The following is a 25225-nucleotide window of genomic DNA, read 5'->3' on the forward strand; positions in this document are numbered from 1 at the left end:
TGCATCTCTTCCAGATTTGAATACTTTCCGATGCCTAAAGAACTTGGAAGCTTTTAAAAATAGCATTTGATCAGAATAGGTAGGTAGTGAGTGAAATCTGGGAGTGGATTCTGCAAGACTATTGAACGAGCCCAGAACGAGAGCCACAGTTTCATTTTCCTCCACGAACAGACTTTCCAGAGGGACGCGCATCCGTCTCATTACCTGTCACCGTGGAAATGTTTAACGACGCGTTTACATAAGGCGATGGCCGTCGCACAGGTTATTTTCCATGAAATTATTATTACTATTATTATCCTACGGATTCGGTACGGACATATTCAGATCAGCGTTATTTCGGCCGCAGAGACTTCACCCGGCTGGTGATTGACGGACGGCTGACACCCCGGCGGCTCTGCAGCCAGAAGCCTAAATAACGGAGCGGGTTCCCATTAGAGGGAAAACAGTTTCTCCGCTTCTCGAACGATCTGTTTACTTACATTTCCTATTAGAAGCACTTTCTTCCTTTAGGGTTCTTACATTTTAAAATATGACTTAAATAAGTCAGCATTCGCAGTGATAAAGAAACGGGGGACGTGCAGGCTATTTCCCAGCGTGTCTGTGCTGACTGTATTGTGAGGGGGACCGATCAGCAAGTCTGCCCCCGAACGGCCCGTTTCACAGGGACCTCACGTCACGCCGACCTGCACGACTGCCGCCAGAGGCCTCCGAGGAGACAGCCGTCCTGTGGGTGGGACTCTGCTTCTGGCGTTTGTGACCCTGGTTTCTCAGCTGATGTTTACTGACCGAGATGGATACGCACTGGGTTCCGATGAGCCCCGAAGCTGTCGGGAAGCGTCGGGCACCTGCCCTCTGGCTGTGGCTCCATTAGAGTCAGACATGTGGCCGTGGCTGTGGCCGTGGCTGTGGCACCTACGGGCGATGGGCCCAGGCATCCATCTGGCTGCAGACTACGCTGACCACCACCGGACCCCAACCTTACACTCTACATGCGGGCGTTTTCCCGCTCAGTCTGCTCACGCGTGACCCGGGGAGTAGGTCTCTGGTGGACCGAATGGTCAGTCGCGGTCTTAGGAAACCCCACTGGGTCCTCACTGTGGTTCATTACAGGGCCTGACAGCGCAGACCTCGCGCCAGCCGGAACCCACCCTCTGGGCCGCGTGTCCCATTTCTTCATCTCATTCCAATCACCGGGAGTCCCAGAAATTAAGAGCTTTTTCACCTGTCGCTTATTGTTTCACCTGGACCACCTGCTCTCACGGTCATTCCGTCAGAATCAGGTTACTCCACACGCGCCGGGCACACGCTGACCTCAGCCCTGTCTGTCTCGTGCGCTATAAACCGCAGCAAGGTTGACCCCTAACACCAAATGCCAAAAGATGTCAGAATCCTGCCACCTGAAAGTAAAGCCCTTCCTCCTCCCACCAGGAACCTGCCACCTCCATTGCCCCGGTCGCTAAACAACAGTCAGTGAGCCAGAAAAACGGGCCTCGCCCTCCGCTCCTCCCTGGGCTCCTCTGGGTCTCTGCGGCCCCACACCCAGCCCTTGCCCATTACAGGAGCGGGAGGTCAGGGTGCTGCCCTGGCCAGTGTGGCTCAGTGGTCAGAGCGTCAGCCCACAGGCTGAAGGGTCAAAGTTGAGAGCAGGTACCTCGGTTCAGGCTCCATCCCCGGCCCCGGCCCCGGCCCCGGCCCCGGTCCGGGCGTGTGCGGGAGGCAAGCAGATGGCCCATGTTTCTCTCTCTGCCTCGCCCACTCCTCCCTCCCTTCCTTCCACTCTCTCTAAAAAAAATCAATGGAAAACATATCCCCCGGTGGGGATTAACAACGACAAAGCAGTCAGAGCTCTTGAAATCGTCCTAAGAAAAATTTACACCCCTTTTAACAGCTAAAGCATGCTCTGAGTTTTCCAATTTCATGGACTTTCAGAACTAAGTGTGTCCAACACCAACTGCTTGTTACAGAAAAAAGCATTTGCTCTGTGATACCCGGGACCCAACGGCCGGCTGGTGACAGGGGCCAGGCGGGCGGGGCCTTCCCCTCAGGGCTGTGGAGAGGAAACCTGGACACCGAATGTGTCCTTGGCATTTGCCACTGAATGTGACGGGTGCCTCACTCCAGAGTCTTTGCCAGGTTTAAGCCCAGTGTTCCCGTCGGCCTTAATATTTTTCATATCCCTCAGTCTATCTGCCCCGGAATTCAACAGGTGGGATTCTCTTCACATCAGTGTTTTCTGAAATGTTTGCTCCGTACAGAACCAATGAAACCTCATTCGATGGTGTTGAGAGACCTGAATAACCTTCAGATGTCCTTACGTCAAAATTCATGGCGTGGAGAAGAGTAATAACTGCCCATCGAAGCAGCTCTCGTGCCTTTTCTCTTCTAACAGCATCACTAAGAAGGGAAATGCTTAACACACGCTTAAAAAATAAACTCAGAAACAGCACGACCTCTGGTCCCCTCTGAGGTCCCTGCCTCCCAGGGGCGGCCCTTTGTAGGAACAATGTATCCATGACTTGGATACAGTAACTGCTGCTCCCCGTGTCCCAGCATGAGAGTGGAACAACACCCCCCTCGCTCCTCCCGTAAAACGCTAGTGTTACAGCATTTGCAGCCTCCGTTTTATTTCACAACCAAGTCACCAGCTTTTCGTTTAATCCCTCTAATTAAATTATGTCGCCCATTCCTAGTCTTTCTCAGAATACTGGTGGCCAACAGCGTGCTCATCCATTCTGAGAGATGAACATGCATAGCTGTGTGTACCAACCAGTACACTGTCACAGAATATAAGAAATAATCACAAAACTAAAATAATTTACAAAACTAACCCTCATGGAAAATTAGGCGAAGCTCTGGAGAGGCCCTTCCCAGCTGACTGGCAGGCAACAGCTTCTCCAGGGAGTGAGGGCTGACGGGGGCCGTGACCTAACGTCCTAATTAGGCAACTCTCCCATCTCCAGAGACGCGAGCGTGTCACGGGTCCATCGGAACTGTTTAAATCACTGCGCGGGCTGACGTGCTGGCCTCCGCGGCGCTCTCGGTGCTCGTGAGGCCGGGGGGGACCAAGCATCCAAGGAGAAGTCCAGCCACCTGGGCAGCCTGCCCAGCTCTTCCTCTGATGAGCTTTTAGGTGCTGAGTCAATTAAGCTCGACTGCGTCACTTTCCGTCCTCAAAGCCCTCGTATTAATACTTCGCCTTTCCCTCCCTCTGGGAGGCGATGGCGATGCCGGTCCTGCTGTTTGGGCGGCGCGCCTGGAGGTCGGAGGGTTCCCGTCTCAGCACAGCAGGTCCCCGAAGACTTACCCCCACACAGCTCCTCTTGAAAATCTGTCAGGTTTGGCCCCAGGTATTTTCCTAATGATGCTTTACAATAATTCAATATCTAGCCTGATGTTTACCTGAAAGCGTACGCGTAAGAATATAATTTTCTATGCAAACCATGAGCCGCATGTTGGGGTTGGGGCCGGGGACTGCTTTTTTTCGGTGGCGTCCCCAGGGATGGCAGAGCCTCCCCCTTTATAAAATGTCCATCTTGTTTTACAATAAACACAGAGCTCTTTCCAGGGACCTCCCGGCGGCCGCCCCTCGGCTGCGCCTGAATTACCTCCACCGCCTTTTCCATCCTGATATTCCCACTGAAAGTCATTCTATGTTGAAGGATGTATTACACGCAGCACAGCGCTATAGGCTTTATTTTCCTGCAGGAGCAGAGAAAAATGCAATTTTCAGAATTCTTACAGGAAGGTGTGAGCTTATAAAAATGTATGGATGTGTCTTGATATATTGATAGAACAGGTTCCCAATAACGCCGCTCACAGCACACAGTCCTGGCTCCGCCGTCATTGATTGCACGGCTTTCTCTCCTTATAATAAATACCACCTTCCCACAGCCCAATAAATCCTGAGCGTACTTCTTTATTTTCACTTAATATATACACATCTTTTTAAAGTATTAGCTTGAAGCCTATTAGAAATTAGCTATTAGCTTTTTCTTCTTCACCGCTGAGAGTCGCTATGTTGTACTTGGTAAGAATTCACGGGGGATCGTTTCAATGCTGACCCCCAAACTAAAATGACTCTAACCTAGAAGTAGTCAGGTTAGAGGTATAGGACTCGTTTTCTGGAAATAGGCCTGGTTATATGAGCAGGTAGAGAGAATTTTTATTTTTTTATTTATTTTAATTTTTTATATTTTTAAAAAATATATCTTTATTGATTTCAGAGAGAGGAAGGGAGAGGGAGAGAGAGAAACATCAGTGATGAGAGAGTCATTGATCGGCTGCAGCCCGCAGCCCGGGCCTGTGCCCTGACCGGGAATCGAACCCTGATCGCCTGGATCCTAGGTCGTCGCTCAACCGCTGAGCCACGCAGCCCAGGCGAGAGAATTTTTAGATCGGGGACAAAAGGGACTGTGTCGGTTTTAAAGGTTTAGAGATTTTCAGTGACGTCTGTGGGTTTGCCCCCAGCTCCTGGCTCCTCTCTGTGGCTGCCCCTCGGAGTCACATGCGGAGCAAGATACTTTTGCCGCGATGTTAATCTTCCTTGAAACAAAATAAAAATCTGTGGAGTGGACTCACGGGCATGCTGGTTATTTTTTGACTCTGTTTCATACTCTTTCCAGGTCTGCAGAACAACTGTAAATAATTTTAAAAGCTACCCGTTGAGGGAAACACCGCTGACAGGATCTTCCAGAACATAACACGCCATGAGGACCGGGAGCGGATGAACGCTCTTCTTTGCCTGATGCGGGCGGTTCTGCTTTCAGATACAAAGCCTGCACACCCGGCAACCAGCAACGTGCCGAAACCTTGTGAATGTCTTTATTATTTCTAAAATTAGATTCTAGAACTCGCATTTGAGAACTGCCACTTATTTTGCACAGAATTTCCAAAATCCAGGTGTTTAAAAAAAAGGAAATGGTTATGAAATGAACACATTGTGTGCTCTTAAGTTTCATCCTTGGTCCCAGAAGGATCCCTGTCAGGGACAGGCTGATCTTACCGCCCAGGCACGGACCCGGGCGCTGCGTGCGGGGGGAGGCGAGGACCGGCTTCCTCCCGGGAGTCATCTTACCGCAGGCACGTGCATGAAATCAGCCCCCGTGCCTGACACTCCGCAGGGTCGTCGTGTCCGTTACGTCTCGGGAAAGCTGGGAAACAAGCGGGTGGGTGGCTCCTGGCGGATGGGGGCACCCAAAGAAAATCAAACCTGCGCTAACCTGCGCAGGGCAACAGCCAGGTCTGTGCAGAATCAGCTCTCCTTGCCCATCCGATTCCATTATTCAAACCAGCTTCCGGCGCCCACTGCTCTCCTCCAGGCTTGTTTCCAGTCGCCGGTGGCTCGCAGTGCCTGTGTGCCTGGTGCCTGCGGCGTCTCTGACTCGTTTGGGAGGCGACAACGCTCAGTGTTTCATCCCTGGCCTGGAGGACACATTCGCACCCGAGCCGTCCTCTCATTTACAACGGTGCAGTTAATGCCGGTGTCATTTAAATTCTGTCATTAGGTTAATAAAACCGAGAGGACGGGGCCTAAGCCCAGGCGCTGGGCTCTCATTTTCTCTTCCACGGAATATGTTGTTGTTGGTTAGTGATTTTCCACCCTGTGCCCAGAATTTTTATAACATGCAACACCTGCCTATTTAGGCAGGGGCACTGACCTCTCTTCCCTGAGATTGTCAAATGAAAAAATGACAACAGCCGACACAAAAGCTGTCGGGTGTGAATGCCCTGCCTCGAACCATAAATGTATAGGTCTCATAACAGCTGCATCTCATTCGTCACGTCGCGTAACAAGGTTGGGTCTGATTCCTTAATCCTTGGTACCAGGAATTCTGTCTAACAAATACAGGCACCTGATTTTTTAAAAAGTCACTTTGGATCAAAAAGGGTAGGTAATTACTATTATTATTATTTCTGTGTAAATCAATCAAAATTATACCTATTTTTTTGTCAGATCGACAAAAAAATGTAATACCTTTTCGGTGTGCCACAGAATTTTAGTAATTAGTTTGTGCCATGAGATGAAAAGGGTTGAAAATCGCTGCTGTAGCTGGTTCAGATCAGTTGTCAATCAGGCCGCATGACCCGCCTCCGCCCCTTTCTGACCCAGAAACCAGCTGAGCATCGGCACCGGCTACGGGCACAGCCTCCTCCAGAGGGACGCAGGCTTCTCTCTGGGCATCTCAGACAGATAATTCCGGGTGGGGGCCGGGGGGCGATTTTAGGACGGTGAGGAACGGACGCTGAACAGCCGTGAGAGATGTGGTCGTCGGGAAAAAGGGGAATCCAAAGGGCATACACTGTCCTTGACCTCAAGGCGCTCACGGGCGACGCGTCCAATCGACGGAATTACAGAATCAGTAGCCAGTCCTCTCTTACGAGCACGGACCGACTGATCTGTGATAAAAAGCAGTGTTTTGTAATAAACGTAAACTCTCCCCGCTGTGTGCTGCCCAGGCCTACTATTCGGAAACCAGCAGTTGCTTAATAAATGTCCACAATTATATTCATTTCAACTTGTCCCCAGAGCCCTGGCTTGTCTCCCTTGCCAGTGCCACTGGATATACCGATGCGAGTCAGCGTACATGGTACTCATCAAAGAGGGGTCCGTCTAAAATATCCGAAAATAAGCTCATCAACAGTCCTGGGCTTCAGGCAGGAGACCTGGATTCGGGGCCTGGCTCGGCCACTCTGGACCTGAAAGCTTCAGAGACCCACCTAAAGACATGGACTCTCGGTTTCTGCCTCATGGACAAGAGTAAAAGGGGCCCTTTGCCAAGACCCAGAATTGCCAACAGGGTGGAACGAGAAGAGGTGCCAGGAGATGTTGTAACTATCAAAGAATATACCAATATTATTTGTAAGCGTCTCAAACACTTGGGGATGTTTACTAAACTGTGTATTTATCTCTGTTGGCATTTTCTAATCCACCTGTGTGTAGGTTAATTATGGATCTGAAACATTTACTATGAATGTTTCCTTAAGTAATGCAATTAACAAGCAAGAGGCAATCGCAAAGTCTTGTGAAAATGGTTGAAAATGCCTTTACATCGTCTTAAGCTTTAATAATTTGCTCAAGACTTTTTATAAGCATTATTTCCACACCATCTTTTGGGGACGGATATTTCATTTAGGTGTTCATGTTTGAAGCTAAGAATTTAATCATATTTTGATTGTAGAGCCATCAGCACCACCTACTGTATCATAAATACAGGCGAGACCTGCACCCGGAGCGTCTGCTTTTTCTAGGCCAGGCAAACGAAAAACTTAAAATGCACCGGATCAGCTAAGCAACGGACGGATCCCGAGACAGTAAAACCGCCATGTCCCAGGCCACTCACTGGTGTAGGTGAGCTGGAAGCCCTGGCCGGTGTCCGAGCCGTTGGTGTTGAACTCCAGCCACAGGTGGTTCGAGGTGCTGTTTAGGACCAGGCCTGTCAGCTCGTTCTTGGTGAAGGTCCCCAGGGGCCGCGAGGAGCTGTCCCGTCCATCATACACCTGGGGAGGAGTCACAGCGTGAGACAGTGCTGCTCCATCACGCTTAACGGAACAGCTTTAACGAGAAAGTCAAATAACCGGCGGTGTGGTTCTACGCAACACTTTACAGGTTCACAGTTTGCAGAATAGAGGCCGGATGAAGCGCTGGGCAATCCTGTTCTTTAGGCTCCATCTTTACCATGAACATTAAAGACAGAGATTGATCTGAGTTCAGATCACTTCACGTTCATCACTCCAAGAGCTCTTTCTGCGTTTATTTAAAATTAAATAAAGATTTCTTTGCATTTCCAGGTTCTGTTACCTACTTTTCTCCCCTCCCTTCTCGCCCACTTATAAAGGTTGAAGGATGTGGCCCGGCCGGCGTGGCTCAGCTGTTGAGCATCGACCTAGGATGCAAGAGGTCAGGGTTCGATTCCCCATCAGGGCACATGCCGGGTTTCGGGCTCGATCCCCAACAGGGGGCCTGCAGGAGGCAGCCGATCAGTGACTCTCATCATTGATGTTTCTGTCTCTCTCTCTCTCCCTTTCTCTCTCTGAAATCAATAAAGATATATTTAAATATATATATAAATAAAATATAAATATATAAATAAAGATATATATATCTTTATTGATTTCAGAGAGTGAAAGGGAGAGAGAGAGACAGAAACATCAATGATGAGAGTCACTGATCGGCTGCAGCCCACAACCCGGGCCTGTGCCCTGACCAGGAATCAAACCCGGATCGCCTGGATCCTAGGTCGACGCTCAACCGCTGAGCCATGCCCGGCCGGGGCAAAGATATATTTTTAAAAAAAGTTAAAGCTGTATAATATTCGGCCACGCGGTCCTCTCTGAGCTGTCCGGCAAGTACAGGGCACAGGGCAACCCTCCCTGCCCAGCGGTTACAAGACAGGACGTCATGCTGAGATCCTGTCACAGGTCACGGTCTTTGAGCCCAGAGTGACGCTAGTCTTGGCTCAGTTGTAATTAAAAAGTTCTGTCCTGGCAGCGTCAAGGTACAAAAGGGACCCTTTACCTTTAGCGTGTCCCCTTCGAGCAGCTGGAAGCTTCGGGCCCGGAGGCGGATGCCCTTGCCGGCCTCGGTCTCTATGCTGTAGATACACTCGTGGTTGTTGTCATAGTTGGACGGGAAGTTCGGCGACAGCAACGTCCCCTCGTTTCCTCTGACACTCGCCCCGCATTCGGCTAAAACAGACATGAAACAGGACAGAGGATTCAACGTGGAATTACTGATTTTAACGAATACAATTTAAAATCATGACAGCCCTCGCTCCTCTCGATGTCTGTAATTAATGCCTTGTTTTTATAGATCAGTGACTTTTCCGTTAGTGTTTTACCAACTGGACAGGAAAGATACCCATTTTCGAGATTTTCTTATTTCTTTTAAAAGGCTGCTTCCGACCTCGTGAAAGCAGCGTGCCGCTCGACCTGGGGACACGGGTTCCAGGATTCTGGGGACTCAGGGTCATCTATAAAGTACGTACATATTTTTTTCTGGGGGCTGGGTTCAAAATTATCACCCAATTCTCAAATAAAAACCATGACCACAACAAGAGTAAGAAGCACTATCTGGGGAGAAAGCCGCACAGTAGAAACGTACAGACAGGAGCCCCGGACGAGACGAGGCCACTCCGTTCACGCTCAGAGTTGAACCGTTTTCGTAACGGAGCCCTGAGGCTCTGCCTGTTTGTGCTTCATTAAGATGGAAAACGACAGCATCCCCTGGGAATCCTGTGATATTCCTAAATAATCTGACAATCGAAGAGATTCAGAGTCAAGGAAGAAACCTGGTTTTACTAAGCTAACCATGTGGTGTTTGGAGAATTAAGGAATCGTGTCTTCACAACTGCCCCACCGCCTCGCGGTGTCCACGGGGAGCCTGCTGTGGGTGCATCACGGACGCCCGTGGGCTCCGCCGCCTCACAACCAGGGAGAATCGTGGTGAACCCTCGGCAAGTGTCACGACGCCATCTCTGCATTAGCCGTTCTCGGCCACTTCAGCGAGCGGTGGTGCAGCCACACACGCAGAGCAGGAGGCTGGGGGCAGGGGGCAGGGGGCAGGGGGCTGGGGCAGGGGCTGGGGGCAGGGGGCTGGGGGCAGGGGGCTGGGGGCAGGGGGCAGGGGGCTGGGGGCAGGGGCTGGGGGCAGGGGGCAGGGGGCAGGGGGCTGGGGGCTGGGGGCAGGGGGCTGGGGGCGGGGGGCAGGAGGCTGAGGGCAGGAGGCTGGGGGCAGGGGGCTGGGGGCGGGGGGCAGGGGGGCAGGAGGCTGAGGGCAGGAGGCTGGGGGCAGGGGGCTGGGGGCTGGGGGCTGGGGGCAGGGGGCAGGGGGCTGGGGGGCAGGAGGCTGAGGGCAGGGGGCTGGGGGCAGGGGGCTGGGGGGCTGGGGGCAGGGGGCTGGGGGCTGGGGGGCAGGGGGGCAGGAGGCAGGGGGGCAGGGGGCTGGGGGCAGGGGGCTGGGGGCAGGGGGCTGGGGGGCAGGGGGCTGGGGGCAGCGGGGCAGGAGGCTGAGGGCAGGAGGCTGGGGGCAGGGGGCTGGGGGGCAGGGGGCTGGGGGCAGGGGGGCAGGAGGCTGGGGGCCAGGGGCCTGGGGGCAGGGGGCTGGGGGGCAGGTACTCCACACTGTCTCTGGGGCTGAGGACCAGACCCTCCAGATGCGCAGGCAAAACACCTTATTCCAGCCCTGCAGCCACCACGACTCCGTGCATCTCCTCACAGGAGCACAGCTCTGAGTAACAGTAATATCACCCCACCGATCACACCTAACCCCACCATGTGCCTCATTTCTAAGGGCCTAAGCCATTTCCTATTAGTCCCTGGAACCCCCTTCTGAATTCCGCAGAGCACACTGGAGACGCTGACTCAGCATTCAGGTGTCAATGCCCACTCTGCAGGAGCATGCCAGTCAGCCGGTCCGACCGAGAGACACAGTGAAACCACAGAATTTACATTGTCGCATGTTGTACCAGGAGAGACTCCCTGCTTCAAATCAACACAGTGCCCAAGGCTGAGTTACTACAGCGTGCCGAAGGTGTGTTACTACAGCGTGTCCAAGGTTCTGTTACTACAGCGTGCCGAAGGTGTGTTACTACAGCGTGTCCAAGGTTCTGTTACTACAGCGTGTCCAAGGTTCTGTTACTACAGCGTGTCCAAGGTGTGTTACTACAGCGTGTCCAAGGTTCTGTTACTACAGCGTGTCCAAGGTTCTGTTACTACAGCGTGCCCAAGGTGTGTTACTACAGCGTGTCCAAGGTTCTGTTACTACAGCGTGTCCAAGGTGTGTTACTATAGCGTGTCCAAGGTGTGTTACTACAGCGTGCCCAAGGTGTGTTACTACAGCGTGTCCAAGGTGTGTTACTACAGCGTGTCCAAGGTGTGTTACTACAGCGTGTCCAAGGTTCTGTTACTACAGCGTGTCCAAGGTTCTGTTACTACAGCGTGCCCAAGGTGTGTTACTACAGCGTGTCCAAGGTTCTGTTACTACAGCGTGCCGAAGGTGTGTTACTACAGCGTGTCCAAGGTTCTGTTACTACAGCGTGCCCAAGGTGTGTTACTACAGCGTGTCCAAGGTTCTGTTACTACAGCGTGTCCAAGGTTCTGTTACTACAGCGTGTCCAAGGTTCTGTTACTACAGCGTGTCCAAGGTGTGTTACTACAGCGTGCCCAAGGTGTGTTACTACAGCGTGTCCAAGGTTCTGTTACTACAGCGTGCCCAAGGCTGTGTCATTACATTGTGGTTTCCAGCTGTTGCTTTGCCTCCTTCCCCCCTTTGTAAATATGGTTGACACCGAGTCTCACTCTTCCTCTGTCATGAATTTTAGGGCTGGAGGAGCTGACCTCCAGCTGAGACGGCACAGCCAAAAGGCTCACCCCGGTCTGGTGCCCGGGCCTCGCCCTCTTCCGGCCACGCCGGGCCCTGTCCCCACTGGATGAATGAAATGAAAGCGTGTGACCACCTACCCACACACCTTGGCAGAGGTGCACTCCACACACGGCGGCCCCCGCCCAGGCAGGTCAGCTTGGTGGCACCTTCTAGGCGATACCCCGGGAAGCAGGAGAAGGTCAGCGAGTCCCCGACTCCGAAGTGGAAACCGATCCTCCGGCTGAAGGCGGGGACGCCGGGGTCCTCACAGGGCTCCAGGTCATACTCTGAGACATGAAGAGAGAGCAGGTTTGTGGGAATTTGGGTAACTATTCGAAAGTTATTCAGAAGACAGAGAACTGCTGTTACTAAAAATGAGTCAGTACATCATTAGGGTCTCACAAACGCTGCTCTCACTCTCAGGTGCACCATTTTCTTTACTGTGAGCTCTCTGATAGCAAATGGCACCAATCTTAGTGCTTTTTACACAGACATAAAATAAAATAAAATGACCATTTCAAAACTGTCACTTTAACAGTGTGAAATTATTTTACTATTTCTAAGTGTCACCCATTTATTTTCTGTCACCCACTTATCTGTAATCGCATACACCCCACACAACCATACACATGCATACCTATCCCCCCCCATGCTCGTACACAACCACACACACAGCTGCACACAAACACGCCCACGCAGCACTGCTGTTGCGAGCAGCGGATGAGCCCAACGTACCCGAGAAGGTGATGTTGAAGCCCTCGTAGGAAATGGAGAAGTCAGATATGAACCGCAGCTGGGCGGTGAAGTTCCCGAACAGACCGGCCTTAATCGTGTGGGGCAGCACCGAGCCCGTGAGCCGGGCCACGGGCTCCGAGAAGCTCCCGTCCTCCGTGACCAGCAGGTAGTCGTGAGAACTCTCCAGGTGGAAGGTGTGGAACATCATCTGCACCCCTGAGAGACGAGGGAGAGAGACAGAGTGGGGGTGAGAACAGCTGCTGAACAAATGAGTGCTTCTGGGCCTGAGGACATCAGTCTTGAATCAAAATTTAACCTTAACATGCAAACCTAACTTTGAAGTTGGAAAAGAAAATACAGACAATGGGTGGAGAGGGAGTGGCATTAGAAATGAAAGAAGTAATTGGAATAAACAGCGAAAATGAATGAATGTTTGAGAATATATAAGTATAGATGTAGACGTAGGTGTAGATACAGACACAGGTATAGATATACAGGGCGTCCCCCCAAAATGTATACACATTTTAACAGCTGAGAGCTCAATGTTGAAAATGAAATGCATTTTCGTAAGCACTGCCTTTATAATTATTCAAAGTGTGGGTTTGCATTTTTGGGGCACCCTACAGATAGAGATGTAAATACAGATACAGGTACAGATGTAGATACAGATATAGACATAGAGTCGGAGGTGCAGATTCAGATGTGTGGTCAGGGGTGGAGGCAGAGGAGGAGTTTGCCAGGATCTGACAACGGGCTACGTGCAGAAATGGTCACTAGGCCCTTAAGCAGAGCACTTGAAACAAAGGACTGGAGAACTTTCCCACTTATATTAAATAGATGTCCTTTATGAAGTCTTAGCTTGGAGTCCGGCACATGAGCTCACGCGCCCGAGGGGTACGTCTTCGGAATCACAGTTTATGTGCCCTCAACGCATATGCTCTCCTATTAGCTGTACCCACAAAGCACTGTTTCTGGGTTCCCAGAGCCAAATAAATAAAATGAGCTATGGACATGTTCTTTTTAATAAAAATACTTATATTTATGATGACATTCATAATATTTTTCTTTTTTATTCTTAATTTTCTTCCAGGCCCAACCCTTTTTAACATATATCCATGAGGACATATTGCAGCTCAGCACATGCAATAAAATGTCGATTTAACTCAAGCAGGTTCAGGTCTAAGCAGAAAGAAGAAGTCTACATGATATTTATGTGATCAAATCTCCAGATTATTTTGTTAAAAATGACAAGTTTAGACGTTCAAAAAATAAACAAAACCATGACACGTTGCTAAATCAAATGTGCATAAACCGCATTTCTTGTACAAAGTAAACATTTTCTGGTCTTCACTCGACTTGTCTCTAAAGTGAGGACAATGTGAGCTGCCCAGGGGTCATCCGTGGGTAGCGTGACGTGACTTGTACGTGTCACTGTTCCGGGTAACGAGGCAGCACAGATGGGATCCTAGACCCACTGCGGACATTAGAGGCTCAGGCCGTTTCCTCTTAGTTCCTTTTATTTAATCAGCATTCACATGTTATACAATCTATGCCTCTTTTTCTTGCCTTTATACTAATTTTCAAGCTTACGCTCACGCGTGTAAGACCAGCTTATCCGATAAACAGAGAGTAAAACAGGAAATCTACTTTTGCTTGTAGCACTAACCATTTACAGACCATAGTTCTTCTAAAGTCTTATAAAAACATAAAAATTAACAGATAAACTGCGTACGATGAAATCTCTTATCTCATACGTTAATACTTTCTCTTTTTTTTCCATGTTTCCATCTTGTCCATTACTGTGCGTGTTGGGAATTCATGTCATATCCTCACCTTTTCCATGAGACACCTCAATGGTCCACGTGCAGTTGAGAGAGTTTGGGTAAAAGTCTGGGAACCCGGGAGAAAGGACTGTTCCACTCTTTCCATGGGTGTAGCCTCCACAGAGGGCTTAAAATAATAAGGAATCGTTATTACAGTACTCGTTTCACAATGGCTGCTGGAATAAAACACATTTAAAGTGACATTTCATTTGCCAAGGACTGAAAGATTATCTAATATCGCCCCCATGAAAATGAAAACAAATCCAAAACTTTATTTTACTCATAATTATAACATGCTAGCTCATACACAGGTGTCCTAAATAGTACAAAACCTAGAAAAAGAACACAGGAAGCATAGCGGCTACAGCAGAAACTTCCTCTGATGGTAAATTTAAGGATCAACTTGACCGGGGAGCCTAAACTCTTGGTCTAACACTATTCTGGGTGTGTGTGTGAAGGTGGTTTTAGATGCGATTAACATTGAGTCGGTAGATGGAGTAAAGCAGATTGCCCTCCCTGATGTGGGTGGGCCTCATTCAATCCGTTGAAGGACTGAAAGAACAAAAGGCTGAACCTCCTGCAAGTAAGATGAAATTTCTCTTGCCTGACGGACTTCTGACCGGGACATTGTCGTATTTCGGGCCTTCAGATTGAACGGAAACGTGGGCTATTTCTGAGTCTCGAGCCAACCAGCCTTAAGCCTTATGCCATTGCTCTCCTGGGTCTCCAGCTAGCTGACTGCGTATCTCAGAGCCTGACAGTCTCCATAGTGGCTGAGCCAATCCCTTATATGTCTCTCTCTCTCCCCGGATATGTACATATAAACACATCCCACTGCTTGTTTCTCTAGAGAACCCCGACATTCACAGTTAGAGCTTCAGAAATGGGGCAGGTTTGCATTTTTTAAAGCTGCCCATCTTTTTGTATATTTTTATTTTATTTTAATATGTTTTAATTGGTTTTTAGAGAGAGGAAGGGAGAGAGAGAGGACGTCAATGGATGTATGGTCCTGGGTCAGAGGAAATTGAGGCTGATGATGTAGAATCTGCCTATTTACGAGTGTCTCGCGTGCTTTCTTCAATAGACGCTGTGCACAAGGGTATGCGTACAACTCAGCCATGTGTGTTTGAGTGTTTGGGGATATCGTTGAAGGACAGCCCATAATTTTTCATGCTTCATTTCCGAATCCATGCTCTACCCACTAGAAACAATGTGCTAGGTAAATGCCACATGTTAAATAGCGACAGGCTTGCCCTGGCTGGTGTGGCTAAGTGGTTGGAGTTTGGCCCACGTACCAAAGGGTCTCGGGTTTGATTCCTGATCAAGGGCATGTACCCGGGTGGTAGGTTCTACCCCCGACCCCGGTTGGGGCGAGTGCAGGAGGCAACCGATCCGTGCGTCTCCCTGGCACTGACGTTTCTCTCTCTCCCTCTCTCCCTTCGACTCTCTCTGAGCAGCAATGGAGAGAATATCCTTCGGTGAGAATTAGCAAACAAACAAACAAATGAAAAATAAAAAAGAAAACCTGGCTTCAAAATAAATCAATAAAGAATAAACAAACAGGGACAGTATTTTGAGGGGCACCCGTCAAACAGAAATCCCACTTTGCTCCTATTATATCTGCCACCTCCTGAAACCCCCCATCCGGGCGGCGGAAACGCTCGGGCGCCTCCCCATTGCCCGCGGTGGGCTCGCCTGGGCCCGCCTACCGTCGCAGCTGGGCAGCGCGTGGTTCCACTGGTGGTTCCTCTCGCAGACGAGGGGCTCGTCGTCGCTGAGCGTGTACCCGGGGTCGCAGCTGAAGGTCACCGTCGACCGGACGCCGAAGGTGTCGCCATGCCGACGGCCGTTCACAGGGATGCCGGGGTCCAGGCAGGAGTCCGACTCCAGCGTCACACCTGGACCGGCCCAGAGCAGGGCGTTACTATTCTGCGCCCGCGCATCCCAGAACCGCCCTAAATATACCCGTTCCTGGTTTATGGAGAAGCTATCCGGGCCGTTGTACCTGTGAAGTGTCCCCAGACATAGTCAGCCCTGGAAAATCACGCAATAAATTCAATAATCTGTTCATGTGAAAATACATCTTCAAATACCTCTCCGTGTTATTCAAGAGATAGGTGACGTCAGCTGCTTCCAGCTGATACCTCGCGGCGCAAGCGTGACTCGCCCACCGGCCTCGCTGACCTGCTTCCCCCATTTGAAAACCACCGACGACGCACTAAATAAATAAGCCTAAGCCGTGCCTCCGTTTCTCGTCCATCCCTGCCGCCCCCCCCTTCCAGCGGTGCTGCGGGAGCCCGGGTCCAGCCCTTGTGCGCAGGCCCCACGCCCAGGCCCGACACGGGAGGCGCATTAAGCTGGAGGCGCCCTGGTGGGTTTCCCAAAACCGCTCCCCAGGAATCGGCACCTCGTGCTCAGACCTGCACCCGAGTCACCGCTTCCAAGGTGCCGACAACGAGCCTTTGGAAAGATGCTGACAGCGAGGTGCTGCGTGCAGTCCCCCGATCACGATCGCGTCGGGACAGCCGGTTCTTTTCCCTCCCTGACATTTCTCTTCCTTTTTAGAAGAGTGTACACTTTCAAAATACGGGAAATGGGAAGAGCAGAGCATTAGGATGTTTACGAATGAGAATAAGTGGAAAGATGTTACCCCTACACGGACCTCACTGCAGGTTCAGAGCTTTACAATGATGACCTGAAATACTCATCGGAAATCTTAAATTATCACCAATATTCAGACTGTCCCATCTGCCCCCAGGGGTCTTTGGGTTAATATTTCTTTATTTTTCAATTCTCACCTGAGAATATTGTTTCTATTGCTTTTCAGAGAGAGAGGGAGGGAGGGGAGGAGGGAGGGAGGGAGGGAGGGAGGGAGGGAGACATCCGCTGGTTGCCTCCTGCACACACGTGCCCGACTAGGACCGAACCTGCAGCCAAGGTACATGCCCTCGGCCAGAATTGAACCCAGGACCCTCAGGCTGCTGGCTGATGCTCTAACCACAGAGCCAAAGCGGCTGGGGCTGGGCTAACATTTCTAAGTGTTGCATATATTGTATTAAAGTTTGAGTGAAGGGCCTTATGGAGATGCCTGCCTTTATTAAGTCAAGTGCCTGAAATGCAGCTAAGGGGTGATGTTTTAGAACGAATAACGGGGCGACGTTTCTTGGTTAGCGTAGCAACAAGCGACTCATCAGGCTCAGGAACACAAGCAGGGCCCCCGGGTCACAATTCAACACTGTCGTCAGGGATGCGAGACGGCTGCTCCTGGGGGGGACCCCTGAGCCTCGGGATTTCCTGAGCGCAGGGCGGGTCTGTGGTTCCAGGTGGAGCCCTGAGGCCACGCCTGATGGTTCACGTGCAGGGACAGGGATGGGACGGGACTCACTCTCGTAGCGGATGAGGAATCCCACGCTGGCCCGGCTGCTGTCCGTGGTAAAGAGCAGGCGCATGGAGTTCCCGGTGCTGATGAGGAACTGGGGGGCCTGGGTGCCCTGGTACTCGCCGATCAGCGGGGACGAGCTGGTCGGCCCATCCCGCACCTCCAGGGTGTCGTAGTTCACTTCTGTCTGGAACCTGGGGGGGGCATCGGTCAGGAGAGAGACCAGAAGCCACGTTAACTCACAGACACTCCTGTGATATCTTCATTCATTGATTAAAACCCCACGGGTGACAGAAATAAAACGCGTACAGTTCTGTACACGTATAAAAAATGCGGGCACCTGTAATATTTAAGAATGGGACATTTTCCTGAAAGGAAAGGTGCACCCACATCCCTCCCTCTCACTGAACACCCTGCCGGCAACGCAGACACAGCACCGTCCACCAAGTCAGCTCTCGTAAAATAAATAGATGGACAGATCAATAATCAGCAATTAGCGAAAATCACTCGGTTTGCATTTTCAGACGATTTTCGCCATCCCATTAGTATGATGATGGATACCCCAGAATGGGCAGCAGGGAGGTGAAAAGGTCTCTTAAAGAAAGGGGGCGATTCAATACTCTAAACTCCCCACAAAAGCAAAGCCCGTGCCTCTGAGGCCACATTAGCTCTCCCAGGACGAGAGGGGACCGAGCGCACTGCGGCTTCTGCAAAGAAACGCTGCTTAACTGATGTGAGAAGTTAGAGCAGCTTCCAAAAGGGCTTAACTTTTCTTACGAGAAGAATATCACGTGTCCAGGGAATCGGGCCAGATACGGTATTTTTATTTTTTTTTTTAATTTTTAAAAATTTTATACGTTTTTATTGATTTCAGAGAGAGGAAGAGAGAGAGAGAAACACCAATGATGAGAGAGCCATTGACCGGCTGCCTCCTGCACGCTCCCTGCTGGGGATCGAGCCCGAAACCTGGGCATGTGCCCTGACTGGGAATCGAACTGTGACCCCCTGGTTCATAGGTCGATGCTCAACCCCAGAGCCACCCGGCAGGGCAGGATCTGGTAATTTCACACAGTCGCAGCCACCTGGGTCCTCTTGGGGGCGATGACTGGGCTACTCAAGGCTCCGAGAGCATTTTCTACCTGGGCCCAGTGGTCCTCGCAGAGCCAACCCCGTGTCCGAGCGTCTGCTGTGCCCTCAGGGGGCAGCCGCCTCGTCGCAAGGCCCTGGTTCACTCGGGACTTGCAGACGAAGGCGTCCGCGAAGCCCAGGCTCTGCACTGACTGTCACGGGCTGGGGGGGGAGCTGTGTGCAGGACACTTAGCTCCACGGCAGGGACAACTAAAAGGTGCTGAGCCCCCAGTGATCGTCTATTTCCCTCAGTGCAGATGCACAATGAAATGTTCCTCCAACGCCCTTAGGCTGGGCCCCGGCCCCCAGGCCCCTATAAAGAGGCTTTAAGCACCGTGAGCGTCGCGTGGTTGGGCTGGAACTCAAGCCCGGAGGCTGGGCGCTGGGGTTGAACTGTGCAGTCTTGTCTTTCTCTGGTTAAATGTTCTCTAAGGTTTCTCAGAGATCTGAGTTCAAATTCAAAAGTCTGGATAAGCACAGAATAAACCTCCTTTGAAATATCTGCACAAAATTTCCCACGTGTTTCTTTAGCGACAGCTGGGTGGAGGGAGCGCACACCTAACACTATCCCGATGATTACGGTAGTGTAAGGATCCATTCTCAGTATCATGGACACATAAACCAAATTATTCCCTTCCTTCTGCGAGATCATCCAGTGGAGACTGTTATTATCCTACCAAAAGTAAATAATAATATAAATCATACTTTCAAATACAAATAATCACTAAGACATAATGTGGCTCCTGCTCAGAATAATTCCTGCGAGGCTGTTATCACTGATTGTTAGAAAACTAGTGACAAACAGAAATAAAATAAGAACATGCATCTGTTTCGAGACATTATAATACTCTGAATATTAAACCCAGACTCATCAAGCCCAGGAGACGTCACTGTCAGAGAGACGCGGAGGCTGCTCGAAGGGGGAGCTTGAGACACAAAACTTGATGCTCCCTTAGATTTTAAAACATGTGGTTCATCCCAAAACATTTTTGGTTTATAATCTTCAACTTGATTTCATTCTTGAGACAAATGGTGAAATGTTTCATTATGAAAAATTCGATAGCATAATAGTTTTTTAGATCGTTAAATACATTATCAAATACCTGTGCCAAGGGACACGCCAGTGATCTCAGGGGCAGATAATTCACGGGCATTCACCTGCCGGGCCCTCCCCACGGCCGCCTCTGCCACCCGAGGCCGCGCCCAGTCACCTGCCGCCACCACGAGATGGGAGGGGCCGTTCCCTGTGCCTCCAGCCACCTGAGGGTCTGAAGGAGGCGCCCGTCCAATCGCCCAGAGTGCGCCCCCCTGCAGGACCGAACCCCGGGTGGTCTCCAGGCCGGCAACCGGGAGAGCTGGGCAGCGGTGGGCTGGGCCCGAGGCTCCCACCAAAGGCCTGAAGGTTTGATTTCTGGTCAAGGGCATGTACCTGGGTTGCAGGTTCGATCCCTGGCCTTGATCAGGGTGCGTGCAGGAGGCAGCCAATCGATGTGTCTCTCACACGGATGTTTCTCTCTCCACCTCTCCATCTCCCTCCCTCCCTCCCTCCCCTCTCTCTAACAGTCAACGGAAAAAGTATCCTCGGGGGAGGGTTAGCGACAAAAATAACCTCACCAAGCCTGTGCCTTACTCCTACTTAAGCAAACTCCTTTGGGGGGGACTATAAAGAACATGGTATTCCCAAGATTCCAGGCCCATTTAAGGAAAAACGTTGGGCATCCCTGGGTCGTTAGGTCCAAAATGCAGGAGAAAGGTTTTTTCCTTACCTATCGAAAGTGATTTTGATAGAGTGTCCTGGCTTCGCCTCGATGATCCATTCACAATTTAGGGAGTCTTTGTAATATCCTGGCCACCCGGGAGGCAGGATGACACCACTGGACGCGGTCAGGTGTCCGCCACACGGGGCTGAAGGGAGAGAGGGGTCGGCAGGTCACTGACCGCGCGGAGCTGGACACACACCACGCTCGAAGCAGGGAAGCGCTCTCCTGTGCTCGAGGCGTTAGTGTCTCCATGTGGGTTCAATTACGTGCCCTCCAAAATTCATATTTTGAATTTCTAACCCCAAACCTCTGAATGTGACCTAACTTGGAAGTAAGGTCATCGACGATGGGATTAGTTAACAGGAGGGCGGGAGGGTGGCCCTGGTCCGACATGACCACTGTCCCTGGAGCGAGGGGACTTTGGGACAAGATGCATTCCCACGCGGAGGAAGGAACTCCGAAATCGCCAGGGAGCCCCCGAAGCTGGAGCGAGGCTGGGGCAGACCCCCCCCCCCCACGGCCCCGGCAGGATCTCAGCCCTGCGTCCAGGGTGGAGACACTGTGTCCCGTGTCTGAGCCCCGCCGTGCCGCCCGGGAACCACTGTGATCTGCTGGCTGGCGTCCGGCGGCCGGGGCGGGGCACCCACCCTCGCAGCGGGGCACGGCCGCGCTCCACACCACGTTCCCGTCCTGCAGGGTGCACGTGATGGACTCGGAGCCCTGTGTCTTCACAAAGCCGTCGTCACAGTGGAAGGAAACCGAGCTCCCCAGCAGGAACCGGTCCCCGAAGCGCTGCCCATTGACGGGGATGCCGGGGTCGTGGCACTCGTTCTGACCGAACGCTGAGAAACGGGAAAACACACTCAGATGTCACGTGTGTGTGTTAAACAGGAAACAACCCTCTTCCAGACCTATGTGCTGTCCTCAGTTCAGCCATCGCTTCACAGATCGATAGGTAAACACGGTACAGAAACAGGATGCCGGCTTATGGGGGGGAGGGGGGGACGGAGGGAGGGAGGGAGGGAGGGAGGGAGGGAGGGAGGGAGGGAGGCAGGGAGGAAGGGAGGGAGGGAGGGAGGGAGGGAGGCAGGGACGGAGGGAGGCAGGGAGGGAGGGAGGGAGGGAGGAGCGCAGGCACAGCTGTCACCAGGGGCACCTAACGGCACCTCCAGTACCCCCAGACCCCTAGAGCAGCCGAGAGGAGCTGGGGGGTAAGGTCTGTGTTCAGACAGGTCCGGGGCAGAGTCCGGGTCTTGCGTCTGCTCCCCGCCCTGGGCAGGTGGCGCTGACCGTGGGAGCCTGGCCACCCTTCCTTACAGAACCAGGGACAGCAGGTCTGCGCCCAGAGTTGCTGTCCCATCAAATGAGATAACTCCTGGCAAATGCTAAGCCCAGAGCCCGGGGGAGACGGCCAGAGCGCGTAGCTGGCATCTCACGCTGCAGTGCTCCCTCCCTCGACAGTGCCCGACCAGATGCTCTTAAGTGGAATCTATTTTGCAGGTGAGAAATCGGAGTTAAAGAAAAGTTAGCTGTCTCATCAAAATCCACTGGGCGCACCCGGGTGCTGGTGTCCTGGTCGGGGCTCCTGACCCCAAACCCTCAGCCCTGTGTCTACGCTGTTTATTTATTTATTGTTTTTGCACAGAGGGTGCAGAGGTGGGCAGATGAACCGATGGATGGAAAGGAGGAGGGAGGGAGGGAGGGAGGGAGGGAGGGAGGGAGGGAGGGAGGGAGGGAGGAGGGAGGAGGGAGGGAGGGAGGGAGGGAGGGAGGGAAGGAGAGACCTGAGCGATTCAGTCCTTACTACAGGGCTGAACCTGACCCGAGCCTGACAGGCGTGTCCTGCGGTCACCAGGACCATGACCTAGAGCTTAGCCCTTCTCACTGTGAATTTTGACTACAGCCCTCGAAGCATCACCCCGGTCCCTGCCTCCGGCGCGGGGAGCGGCCCGACAGGCGGCGCCGGCTCACTCACTGGTGTAGGTGATGTTGAAGCCCCGGCCGGTGGTGGAGTGATCGGACTGGAACTCCAGGCGCACGACATGCCCGCTGCTGGCCAGCTGGGAGGGCACCTCGTTCCCCGAAAAGGTCCCGAGGACGGTCATGTCGGGCCCAGCGTCGTCCTTGATGGCGAGGAAGTCGAACTGGGGCTCCACGTCGAAGTCGTTGAAGATGAGGTGAACCCTGCTGCCCGGCTCCGCTATGACCAGCCACACGCAGTTCATGTTGTTTCCGTACTCCTCGGGGTAACTGGGAGAGAGGATGACCCCCGAGGACGCCGTGAAGTTGAAGAAACACGAAACTGTGGAGACACACACGGGTGTTCACCCCACGGTGCGGAGCCAGGAGCCGGGCGCCGGAGCTGATGGCCGGGCCTGGGCGAGGGGCTCGCGCCTGCCCGGCGAGAGGACCGTCCGCTATATTAAATTGCTAACTCTGGACCCTAACATTTTCTCTTTCCCAGGCTGTAAACAGAATATTTCATTACGTGGAGCTCAGCCAGAGCTGCACAGGCTCGAGCACAGCTGGGCTCAGGCCTGATCCCGTCAAGGTGGCAGGCGTGGGGCAAATACTAACATTTCTAGTTACAAGTTTCTGCCTTCAAAGAGCAAATATTAATATGAAAGAGTGTGTCTGTGTCACAGGAACAATTTCCGGGAAATAATAGAGGTTCTGCTCAGTCTTCTAGGCTGACTTTTCCCTTTGTATTTTATGTGAGCATTTTTTTGTTATTTATTTTACTAGTTACAGGGTAACTGTTAATAAAAAATACCTTAGAAAATCAGACCATGCTCTGGGTGGAGGTTATAAAAATCTCTTGGGAAATTTACTTTTAAGAATGTGTACTTAAAAATCTTTATATATATAACAATATATATATATATATATATACACTCCCAAAATATGTATATATGTATACACAATAGCTGATAGCTCAATTAATGTGTCTTACTTTTCAGATTTAACCCACTGGAGTTAATAATTATTCAAAGTGTGTTTACATTTTTGGGGGGACACCCTGTGTATTTATGTACTTTTTCTTTTTTTAGGGAATACCTGTTGGATTTATTTCTAGGGTGTGGTTTTGTCTCTCACTCCACATAATTTCATGTTTTCTGGCCATTGCTATAGTTAGTTACAAAAAACATCCTGTTTTTAAATGGGCTACAAAGCACCTTTTTTCTATTTGTTACAACACTTAACTCAGGAGGAGGCAGGTAGTTGTTCACATGAAATTCAAAGTGACACCCCAGCGAAGCTCATGATCCCTGCCCAGTGTCTCCCAAGGTCATGACATCATCAGGACCCCACTGCCCTCTGGGTGCCCCGTGGTCCAGCCCCAGAAGCTCCTGATGGAAACAGCACTGTGGTCACGGGTCACGGTCTCTCTGGCAGGAACGTTGGCTGCATTTATCCAGCACAGGTGCCATCTGTGACCTTTACCCAGCACAGGTGCCACCTGCGACCTTTACCCAGCACAGGTGCCATCTGGGACCTTGACCCAGCACAGGGACCATCTGCGACCTTTACCCAGCACAGGTGCCATCTGCGACTTTTACCCAGCACAGGTACCATCTGCGACCTTTACCCAGCACAGGTACCACTTGTGACCTTGACCCAGCACAGGTGCCATCTGCGACCTTTACCCAGCACAGGTGCCATCTGCGGCCTTTACCCAGCACAGGTACCACTTGTGACCTTTACCCAGCACAGGGACCATCTGTGACCTTGACCCAGCACAGGTACCACTTGTGACCTTGACCCAGCACAGGTGCCATCTGCGGCCTTTACCCAGCACAGGTGCCATCTGCGGCCTTTACCCAGCACAGGTGCCATCTGTGACCTTTACCCAGCACAGGGACCATCTGTGACCTTTACCCAGCACAGGCGCCACCTGCGGCCTTTACCCAGCACAGGCGCCACCTGCGGCCTTTACCCAGCACAGGCGCCACCTGCGGCCTTTACCCAGCACAGGGACCACCTGCGGCCTTTACCCAGCACAGGGACCACCTGCGGCCTTTACCCAGCACAGGGACCACCTGCGGCCTTTACCCAGCACAGGGACCACCTGCGGCCTTTGCCCAGCACAGGTGCCGTGGGAGGACTCATAGGTCAGGGCTGCAGGGAGGCGGGCGTGGGGAGGGCCCCGGGTGTCCCGCTCAGTGAGGCTCTCCCAGGTGAGTGACCCTGCGCAGCGCCCCCCGGACGCGCCCGTGTCCCGGTCTCGCTCCCCGGCAGGACCGCGGCCCTCGGGGTGAGAGACACTCACACACACAGCTGGGCTTGTTGCCGGACCACTGGTTGTTGCGCTGGCAGGTGATGGCTCGCTCCCCCACCAGCTCGAAGGCCGCCTGGCACTCGAAGGCGAGCGTGTCTCCGTGCAGGAAGCTGCTGCCCATCCGCCTCCCGTAGGCAGGGATGCCGGGGTCCCCGCAGCCCCCCTTCTCAATCTCTGAAAGTGGGAGAGACAAGCGGACGGTTAAAAATAAGCAACGAGCGGCTTTCAACAATTTAGGAAACGAACAAGTGGTTGATAATCGCTGGTCTCAGCACTATTTTCGTAAACAGTTGTAAAAAGGTGACTCAGTCCACCCAAAGCTTAATTATGAATGTGAGGAAAAGGTGTAATTTAAACTTGAGAGAAAGGTATTTAATGTATTGTCTTCTGAGGGATCCGAGTGGCGACACAGATGTGTTGACAACACGGATGTCACGAGGAGCCGATGCGCCTCCCGGCCCCCGCACGTCTCGCATGTCACCCACGGCCCCGCCTCTGAAGGGCAAGCCCCAGCCACGTGCTCTGATCCACGTGGTTTCAGTGTAAACAGTACAAGGCAGGGCGTTGGGTCCCTACTGAATGTTTAAATCAGTACATCCGTTTGAAAACCCTTTAGTTAAGGTTAAAACCCATTTATGAGACAAAATGAATATATTTATGATCTTTAGATAAAAAGGAAATCTGTAGAATCAGGCCTCTTTCCATGAAACATGACTGGAATGAAATGCGGACACGAGTGCACCAACCTACGCAGGAAAGTCA

At 51.9% G+C, this 25225-nt stretch overlaps 1 protein-coding gene across 1 annotated transcript in view; it reads right to left on the minus strand.

Annotated features, from left to right (window-relative positions):
* The window catches only part of CSMD1 (CUB and Sushi multiple domains 1), a 193176-nt gene that overhangs the window by 146140 nt on the left and 21811 nt on the right, over window positions 1-25225 (minus strand). The window contains exons 2-12 of the mRNA XM_087815024.1: window positions 24455-24637; window positions 22160-22486; window positions 20832-21026; window positions 20191-20329; window positions 17303-17490; window positions 15627-15815; window positions 13928-14044; window positions 12095-12310; window positions 11458-11646; window positions 8516-8685; window positions 7341-7497 (exon numbers count right to left, since the gene is read on the minus strand). Of these exons, the coding sequence (XP_087671150.1) occupies window positions 7341-7497; window positions 8516-8685; window positions 11458-11646; window positions 12095-12310; window positions 13928-14044; window positions 15627-15815; window positions 17303-17490; window positions 20191-20329; window positions 20832-21026; window positions 22160-22486; window positions 24455-24637 (2070 nt within the window). The remainder of the gene's footprint in view (window positions 1-7340; window positions 7498-8515; window positions 8686-11457; window positions 11647-12094; window positions 12311-13927; window positions 14045-15626; window positions 15816-17302; window positions 17491-20190; window positions 20330-20831; window positions 21027-22159; window positions 22487-24454; window positions 24638-25225) is intronic.

This window comes from Miniopterus natalensis, chromosome 2 (assembly GCF_054644295.1).
Source record: "Miniopterus natalensis isolate mMinNat1 chromosome 2, mMinNat1.hap1, whole genome shotgun sequence".
Classification (NCBI taxonomy): Eukaryota; Metazoa; Chordata; class Mammalia; order Chiroptera; family Miniopteridae; genus Miniopterus; species Miniopterus natalensis.